Source organism: Propithecus coquereli, unplaced genomic scaffold, assembly GCF_000956105.1.
Source record: "Propithecus coquereli isolate 6110/MARCELLA unplaced genomic scaffold, Pcoq_1.0 Scaffold119, whole genome shotgun sequence".
Lineage (NCBI taxonomy): Eukaryota > Metazoa > Chordata > Mammalia > Primates > Indriidae > Propithecus > Propithecus coquereli.
The window spans coordinates 3,245,561-3,255,842 of NW_012135969.1; the positions used below are offsets into that span (position 1 = coordinate 3,245,561).

Below are 10,282 nucleotides of genomic sequence, written 5' to 3' on the forward strand. Positions count from 1 at the left end.
CTTCATCTGCCAATTTACAAATCAAGGCCAGTTGAGGCGAAGGCTGTTGTGTAAGGCATTCCTCAGAGGAATTTACAATCCAGCTGAACATCCAAGATATGAAAACAAATGAACATGCAAAGGAGGAAGTCAGTAAAAAACTGATTTCTACAAATGGCCATTGTTCTAAATAGCACTGGACAAGATCCCCTTCCAAAATCCAGTTATTCTGTGAATCTTATCATTTCTCCTTCAATTCCCACTTCATCTTATTTTAGAATTTTATTTATTTGTGAAAATGAATGAAGGCTGAAGTGGTTTTCTTTTAATGATACATTCAACAAAGGACAGCAACTGGGCAGATCTTTTGATTCAGTGAATTTGTACTTTGACTCACTACAAGATTGGCATAACTTTGAGAATACACTTCATAGAAAAAAAAACCCATAGAGCAATACAAACTCTGTAAATTCCCTATAGACTTACTAAATACAATGAAAAGGGTTTCATCCTATACCATTCTATCACCTTGGTTGCTCAATATAACCTGAATTATATCATCAATAAATAATGCATATACGTCTGAGAGGCATACAGTCATATGAAACATTCATCTGTAAATAACCATATCCTTGTTGACTATATTGAGTTAAAAATAGTCCAGTTAATTATTTGAGTTGCTTGTTCTGAAATTAATAATTAGAAATAATGTCCTTTTACCCATATTATTTAAAATTAAGGGGGAAAAACAAGACAATTTTAGCCTCTGAAATTATAGCTGAATTGTCATTTGGGCTTATTACCCATAATTCGTGTAAGGTATGGCATGCCGAAACCCTGTGAAGACAAAATGTGATGTTCTTATGACAAAAATGACAAGTCAATGAGTCAAAAACATGATTAATTTAATAAGAGCAGGAACTCTTAATGGACAAGTAAATGCCAAGCTGATTAGAGAATCTTAGTGAAAAAGGAATCCCATAAACAAAAATAAGGACAGGAAGCCTTCTGGTTGGACCAACACCCACTGGGGAGGGTATATAAGAGCCCCAAAGAGAGAGAAGACCTTTGTACCTCGGAAACCTCATCTTTCTAAGAAACCAAAAGCAAACCAGACACCCAACGTCATGGCTTGCTGTGTCACCCGCTGCTGCAGCGTCCCCACCGCACCCGCCACCACCATCTGCTCCTCTGAAAAATGCTGCCGGTGCGGAGTCTGCCTGCCCAGCACCTGCCCTCACACAGTTTGGTTACTGGAGCCAACCTGCTGTGACAACTGCCCCCCACCCTGCCACATCCCTCAGCCCTGTGTGCCCTCCTGCTTCCTGCTCAACTCCTGCCAGCCCACCCCAGGCCTGGAGACCCTCAACCTCACGACCTTCACTCAGCCCTGCAGTGAGCCCTGTGTCCCAAGATGCTGCTGATCCATGGCTGCTTTGCCCAGTGCCTGACAATGAAGAACCCAGAAGCTGTCTATCCAGTATTTTGCCTCAGTAGTTTATCAGATGTTAAGGTAGACCAGATGGCCCAGATATGAGAATTTTACCCTTGACTCTAATAGGAAAAAAAAAAATGAAAATTTTATATGGTTATTTGGCTGAATAACCATCTGGTTCACTTGGCCAGGCGAATGTCTTCTATTATCAAAAAACTATTGAAATCTTTAAGACTTCAGGCTATATTTTCTTGGTCATGTTACTTCCCAGATCTCATTTCTTATATTGGGTATTTCCATAGAGGCAAAAGAATTTCTTGATGGGTTTTACAATAAACTGTATTTCTCTGGCAAGATGTGTTCTCTGTTTATGTTAGCACTTTCGGTATATTTCATCCATTTTAAAAAGATAAAGATAAGATGATTATTTTAATTTTTTAAAAGATAATCTATTGGAGGAATGACTAACATTCTTGCTAACAACATGGCTTGCTAACGTTTCATTGATTATCTTTTATGTTCACGTTCTCTTCTCTCCTCTTCCTCAGACAAATACAATCTGGGACCAGCCAACATTTATTTACCTACTCTATGCTAGGTGAATCATTCGTTTAATCCTTAAAACAGCACTAACAGATGGGGAAAAAATGAAGCTTTAGGAGTTATTCGACATTCTCAAAATCATAAAGTTAGTTACTAAGAAAACCAAAATTGAGTCTCTTATATGTCTCACTCTAAAGCCCAGCTCTTTCCACCACATCACAGGGCCTCTGATGCTAATAGAGCCAGAGCTAAATGAACACAGTTATGACATTAACTTCAAATATGCAAGAGAAATAAAAAGTGCAAGATTCTCTAACAAAATTCACATCCAATTAAAATAGAAAAAAAGAGTATATTGGCTCATAGTTTAAAATTGGAAGATATTAATACTTAATTCTAAAATCTGAGTCATTTAATGGGACTACCTAACTTGACTTAATTTTCCCTTAGAGAGAAATCAAAGTGGTCAACCCAAGTAAAAAGGCACTAGGAACATATCTCTACTGGGAACCATACTCAGCACAGAAGCTCTATCCCAGCAATCAACAGAATGCTAATACTTTTCAGGTGACGGGAGCTAAAACTCTGATTAAACATCATTTAATTCATTACTTAATTTTACTTAATCTTATCAACCTACTTCATTTTATCTCATGCAGATTATCTTTCCAAGCCTAGAGAGAATATGTACACATACGTAATATATGTTATATAGGCAATACATACATAACACATAAATATACACACATACAATACATATATAAAGTCACAAGTATAAATCTGGAAAAGCACTGAAATAACATCAAAAGAGTGCATGTGAAGAAAAAAAAAGGTAGGGCAAGGAAGGGGAGAAGCAAATGCTTTTAAACAAACATGTTTTTAAATGTCCTTGATGCACCTGTCAGTCTCTCCAGAAAGAAATTTCTCAGAGGATCCCACAGGCTTATTAGCAGTTCAGCTTTGCAGGAACAGAACTTAGCAACGATGGGGTAGATGGGACACAATCTAGGACACTGTCGACAAGAAATTTAGTCCATTTACTCATCATTTCACCAGTATTTTCTGAGTGTTTCCCCTGTGTCAGGCACCATATTTGTGCTAGAGATATGAAGATAAAAGACATGTTATGACCTCAAGTGCCCTTCAGTCACTCTCAAATCTGGCAAAGGAGACAGACGAGTTATTATAATCACCATATATGTGTATTATATATGTCATATGAAATAACTACAGCGCTGCATGGTTCCTGCTATGCCTGTGGGGTGGGCAGCATGCCATGCAAGCATGCAGGAAGAGTAACTAAAACCCAGATTCGGTGATTCAGTGTCAGGGATGAGAAATAGTCATTGAGCGCTTGGCCTACGTCAACCACAGGAAGTAGCTGGGAATGAGTGGAGTGGAGGATGCATTGAAGATGGGGAGAAGAGAGTGAGGGAAAGAAGAGAGAAATACAAAGACCCTGAAGTGGGAGGTCCCCAAAGCAAAGGGGCTTGGATTAAAAACTCAAAGCAATGAAAGATTTGAAGCAAGAGACGAACACAATCATATTTTTCTTCTGTTTCTTTTCATTATCAATACTTGATTTACATCTTCACTGGCCCAGATACCCCCATTGACCACAGAAAGGTGCAATTAAAGCCAGGCAAGTCCTTAGATGCATGTGTGTGACATGAGTCTAGATTTTTAGCACTTGGAAAATCTACCATCTCATCAAGAGCTGGAACGCATTCTACTAAGTGAAGTATCCCAAGAATGGAAAAACAAGCACCACATGTACTCACCATCAAATTGGTATTAACTGATCAACACATAAGTGCACATATAAGAATAACATCTATTGGATGTCGGACGGGGGGAGGGGGGAAGGAGGAGGAGAGGACGGGTATATGCATACACAAAGAGTGCACCATCCGAGGGATGGACACACTTGAAACTCGGACTTGGGGGGGAGGGGGAGCAAGAGCAACATATGTAACCTAAACATCTGTACCCCCATAATATGCTGAAATTAAAAAAAAAGAAAAAAAACAACAAAAAAAGAATCACCATGTTTTTCCTGCATTGGCTTAAAGGAAAAAAATATCCTATGTGTTTAAAAATAAAACGTTTAGTATCTCTGACGCATAGTTTGAACTTCCATTTTTAACCACATAAAAGGTAGCTCAGTCCCAATAGGTCCTATATTTAGTTGTTAACGCATCAGTCCCCAGGCTGTCTAAGGCAAATTATCTCACCTCTCTAGGACTATATTCAATTGTAAACAAAGGAGAGTAATCGCCAGTTCTCTTACATCACTGCACAGAAAATAAATTTTAATAAAGTACTGTAAGCCTTGTCAATAAAAGAGAAGAGTTTACTATCATAAACTTCTTACTTTATACCTGTTTCTAATCTGTAACCTCGAGTCTTATTTATAATTAGAGAAACATGACATCCTACATAAACAGCAACAATTTCTTTAAACTTTTAAGGTGAACTCAAAGTAATACTGCTTTCTAGATAAGAGACTGATATCTTTCTGACATGAAATTCTAATTGTGAGGATAGGGTCTGCAGGCCATTTTTTTATTTGTAATGTTTCCTTAAAATGTCAAACACAATTTCTATTTATTTATTTATTTATCTTAGAATCTAATCTTTGTCCTTCCTATTATATCATAGCAGCAATGTATAATATATTGTGTGTGTGATAAACCCTTCCACTAGATTATAAATTCCATGAGGGCAGGGTGATGCCTACTTTGTTCACTGTTGTATGTCCAACATTTAGTACAGTGCCTGGCATATGGTAACTGCTCAATAAATGTCTATTGAATTGTTTTTTAAAATAATGAGTGATACAGAGTTAAGATAAATGGGGAAAAAATAAAAAAAAGAACAAAAAAATAATATAACAAGTGAGATATTAATGAATTCAAAGTTACAGGGTGCACCGTTTGGCAGGTATGCATGCAAAGATAAATCTAGGGAACGTCCAGGGACACCAGCAGATGTTATGAATCCTCTTTTTTCAAGCAGAGCCATCGAGAACTTTTTCAAATTTTTAAATTTATTAATTTATGCACCAGCCACTTTCTCTAATTACAGGTAAAACCTTAACACTTATTTATTGATGTGAATGTCTAAGATCAATGTTTGCTCTTTTCTAAAAGGCTGCTCTCTTACTTACCCTTCAGCTCTTTTTTTTTCTTTTTTTCACTACGTTTCTCTGATCTTTACCTTGTCTTGAATTTGATCTGCAACTTACTTCGATAATGATAGTAATTTATATTTGCATAGAACTTTATGGTTATCCATGGATTTTAACTCTTTTTATCATGAACTTCACAATAATCTTCTGAATGGAAGAATGTAGATATTATTACCTTTATTTTACAGAGAAGAAGGATGAGAGGATGAGACCCCCAAAATGGACTTACTTGCCATAGCAAGGGAGGTAACCAGCACCCCTGGGAGCAGTAAAGAGCTCTTGTGACTCCTCAGGGTGTCCTCTTGATTCCAAATCTCCCTTCCCAAAACACATACAGATGTGCCCACCATCACGCACTGATATACAGGTAACTTAAAGGAGGAATTAGGAAGACTGTGAGAAGAACCATGGCTTGCAGGCTGAAGGAGGCCATGCCGAGTGGAAATGGTTGGAGGTGTAAGGATATTAGCTAGGAGCCCACCCTGTGCTCCTTCTTGAATGCTGAATTATGCCTGAAGTCTAAATGGTGTACAGGAACTAGAATCCAGGTCTTTCCTACCATAGCTACATTTGATTTGTGGGGGAAATAATGCAATACAATGTAAAAAAGAGAGAGAGAGAATAAAATCAAATGTCAACAGATTAATCCATTTCAGGCTTACAACTTTACTTTCCCTTGGTAGCAATTTTACTTGATTTTTAGTATTGTGGCCTTAGGTTATTCCTTTACTTAGTCTATGTAGACATAGCTAAAAATTCAATTTGTACACAATTAGCAATGAAGGAAACAAAGCAAGCCTGTTCTCAGTAGAAAGATAATTGGCCAATACACAGACGAGAGAATATTTTAACATTAGTAGTTATAAAACAAATACAAACACAATACTGAATTTTTTTGTTTTATACCCATCAAATTGGAAAACACTTTTTAAATAAAATATCCATCAAAGGTATAGGAAAACGGGAATTCTTAATCAAACACAGCTGGAGGAAATAGATCACTGAAAAAAATAAATAGAACCACTCTGGAGATCAGTATGGCAATAAATGTCAAAGGCCTTAAAAATATTGAACATTGACATTTGCCCCTATAATTATACCCAATAATTATTTCTGTTTCTGAAATAATCAGAAATGTGTACAAAGATTTATATACATAGGTGCTGCCTATTGTCACAATGATCATAGAGAAAAGTTGAAAATAACCGAAATGCTTAATAATATGAAATTTTTAAGTAACTCAGGAGTGCAAGGATATGATAAATAGTATGAAATATTAAAAGTAACATTATCAAATATACTTAAAAATACAAAATAATGAAAATATATATGTGTAAGTAAAAATGCACATTACAGAACCTCTGTACAATATTATTCCAGTAATGTAATAAAATGGTAAATGAATGTATACAAAAATTACTAAAGGGAAATACATATATAATATTAACAGGGAATTTCTCTTGGTGATAAGATTATAGACAAGTTGTTTTCTTTACACTTTATTTTCCAAACGTTTAATGTAAATATATAATATCTTATAGTACAAACCGGAATAGTAAGTGTTTTTTAAAAGTTTGCCCATATTTCTCAAACATTGTATCTCCACATTAATGTAATTTTGATCTTCAAAAGCCTCAGAGCTCAAAGCAAGTCACTAAAATTAAGTTCAACTCTTTAAAACAAAAATACTTTATCAGACAAACTGGTACAGAGAAAGATAAAGAGAATAAAAACTGAACCACAAGTGCAACCTCTGTGGAAAGCAATATGGAGATACCTTAAAGAGATACAAGTAGAGCATACCCCAAAGAGATACATTTGATCCAGCAATCCCATTACTGGGCATCTACCCAAAAGAACAAAAGTCGCTCTATGAAAAAGACACCTGCACCCGAATGTTTATAGCAGCACAATTCACAATTGCAAAGATGTGGAAACAACCCAAGTGTCCATCAATACATGAGTGGATTAATAATGTGGTATATGTATACCATGAAGTACTATTCAGCTTTAAGAAACAATGGTGATATAGCACCTCTTGTATACTCCTGGATAGAGCTGGAACACATTCTACTAAGTGAAGTATCCCTAGAATGGAAAAACAAGCACCACATGTACTCACCATCAAATTGGTATTAACTGATCAACACATAAGTGCACATATAAGAATAACATCTATTGGATGTCCGACAGGGGGGAGGGGGAGGGGGAAGGAGGGGACAGGATATGCATACACAAAGAGTGCGATGCGCACCATCCGGGGGATGGACACGCTTGAAGCTCAGACTTGGTGGGGGGAGGGGGCAAGGGCAACATACGTAACCTAAACATCTGTACCCCCATAATATGCTGAAATTAAAAAAAAAACTGAACCACAGTGGGGAGAAGACCCACATATTACAGATCTGCTGTCATGCAGTAATCCCCAGCAGGGCTGGTGTTGGAATTATAATCGCAGAAGCCTTTGGTGGGACCTCATAAAGTTTGTGCTCCAGTGACAAATAGCAAGAGTAATCAGTTCAGATTTAGCAATGAACTCAAATAAAAGTTAATTAGGAAAATAGAGACTCTTTACAGGCATCTAAATGTCAAACCAATTAAGGATAATGGGTACACTAACATAAACAAGAACCAGGAAAGAAGCCTTCAGGCTGCTCCAACACCCACTGGAGAGGGTATATAAGAGCCCAGAGCAAGGAGAGACATTCACACTTCAGAAGCCACCTCTTTCTTTTCAGTCAAACCAATACAAACCACAGACTCCCAACGCCATGGCTTGCTGTGTCACCCGCTGCTGCAGCGTCCCCACCGCACCCGCCACCACCATCTGCTCCTCTGAAAAATGCTGCCGGTGCGGAGTCTGCCTGCCCAGCACCTGCCCTCACACAGTTTGGTTACTGGAGCCAACCTGCTGTGACAACTGCCCCCCACCCTGCCACATCCCTCAGCCCTGTGTGCCCTCCTGCTTCCTGCTCAACTCCTGCCAGCCCACCCCAGGCCTGGAGACCCTCAACCTCACGACCTTCACTCAGCCCTGCAGTGAGCCCTGCGTCCCAAGATGCTGCTGATCCATGGCTGCTTTGCCCAGAGCCTGATAATGAAAGAATCAACCCAGAAGCTTTAGCGTTCGCCTGTCTCAGCACCTGCAACTAATTTACTATGGTTTAGAAGTTGGAAAGGGGTGGCAGTATCACTGGCAACCCCACCCATAAAAAAAAATAAATAAACCTAGAGACTTTCAATGACCATGTAGCTGCTACCTGTAACCAAGTGCGGTTTGAATAGGTGGATGCCTACAGGCTTCCCAAAGTTATTTGATTCCTTCATATTAAAGTGTATCTTTCTTTGGGTGCTTCGGAAATTTTCTTTCCAGTCTTGGGTGGTATCTTTCTGGAAACTGAGGAAGTTCTTTATGGTCATCTTAATAAATGTTATATCTCTGGCATAGCACAAATGTCTACTCTTCCTTATGCTTATTTCTGTGAATTCATTAAATGTGTGTCATAACTCTGAATGTTGGCATTTTAAGAAAAACTTGGAACAGCAGTAAAACTTAAAAGGGTAGCAGTACAGACAAATATTTCCTGTTTTTGTTTATTTTGCAATTTTAAGAAAACTAAATGGCCTTGCATATAAGATGGTCCAGTATATGAGCATACTTAGAAGTGGACTTTCTCTGATTTGTTCTCCAAAAAAATGGCTTAAGATAGGTTGGGAAATGCTGAACATGACCCAAAGACCAAATATGACAAAACATATAAACTAATCCATATGACCTGGTCTGCTTATGAAAAAATGTATAACATAATAATATCATTCTTTACTGAACTAACATTTATTAAATATTGTGTGTCCTGTGTTTTATTGTCTCTGCTGAAAATGAGCTGACCATCTGGCAGGTGGGGAGGATACAAACACAATACCCATTCATTCCTTCATACAGTTAACAATTATTTATTTAATGCCAGTTGCTATATTATAATTAAAAAAACACAGTAAGTATTCTACTAGCAGCATTAGTAAAGTGTTGTGGGACCATAAAGTTGAGAACAATTAAGATTGTTGCCATAGGGATGAAGTGGGGAAACATAGTCAAAGACAAAATTGACTTGAGCTGGTCATCAAAGGGATGTGGAGGAGAAGAAGGTATGGAAGAGAGACTAGACAGTGGGGTTTTGTCACCAACGGAGCATGGGAGCAGAGCAGAAGGAGAGAATTTGAGATGGAAATCCTGTGTTCTGCTCTAGACATGCCAAGTTTGAGGCACCAGTGGCACCTCCAAATGGAGTTAGGACAGCTGTTCAGGGAGGAAGAAAATGTGTGTGGATAGGTATGGAAGTCTGTGTAAAGCTTCTTCTTAAGGACTTGTGGAGGGCTGAGTTGCATGTATGTGGCATGAAATTCCATGGGGCATAGTGGAGATTGGCTTCTGGGGTGATTAGAAGCTGAAAAGAAATCCTAAAGGTTAAAATTTGCTAATAAGACATTGAATTTCTGGCCTGAGCACCTCACACATTCAACTGATATTCCAGAAAGGGCACACTAAAAGAGTAAGCATCACAACCTGGATTGAGGAACACACCAAATTATACCCACCCTTTCAGAGTCTGAAACCAAGCCTGAGATAATAAAGAGATGCTGCTAGTGACTTCTGGTCAGAACAAAACTGGACACTCAAAGCTCTGTAAGATAATCAAGATTTCCTAAAACCTATCAACCGAGATGAAGAGCATATAATAAAAAATTATCAGACATATGAAGAAGCAGGAAAATGTCATCCATAACCAAGAGAAAAAGCAGCCAATGAAAAAAGTGCCAGAGGTACATAGATGTTAGAATTAGTAAACAAGGATCTTCAAACAGTTGTTATAAATATTTTGATGCATTTAAAGGAAAAGATTAGGAAGATGTGAAAGAAGAATGGTGGAAAACATAAGGGATCTCGCCAGAAAAGTGAAATTTTAAACTTTTATTTTATTTAAAATAATAAAGTAAATTTAAATTATTTAAATTAGAGAGAAACAAATAAAAATTCTAGAACTAAAGTGTATAATGTCTGAAATAAAGAATTCAATAGATGGGCTTAATAGCAGATTAGATACTGCAAATTATGGTAGAGGTCAGTGAATTAAGAT

At 37.6% G+C, this 10,282-nt stretch overlaps 2 protein-coding genes across 2 annotated transcripts; both read left to right on the top strand.

Annotated features, from left to right (window-relative positions):
• Positions 1-1,106: 1,106 nt before the first annotated feature.
• Positions 1,107-1,403, top strand: LOC105823482 (keratin-associated protein 3-3). Its single transcript, XM_012660696.1, has one exon. The coding sequence runs from the start codon at positions 1,107-1,109 to the stop codon at positions 1,401-1,403; it is 297 nt and encodes a 98-aa protein (XP_012516150.1).
• A 6,436-nt stretch (positions 1,404-7,839) lies between these two features.
• Positions 7,840-8,281, top strand: LOC105823473 (keratin-associated protein 3-3). Its single transcript, XM_012660684.1, has one exon. It carries the CDS (start codon positions 7,919-7,921, stop codon positions 8,213-8,215), a length of 297 nt encoding a protein of 98 aa, XP_012516138.1. The 5' UTR covers positions 7,840-7,918; the 3' UTR covers positions 8,216-8,281.
• Positions 8,282-10,282: the final 2,001 nt, after the last annotated feature.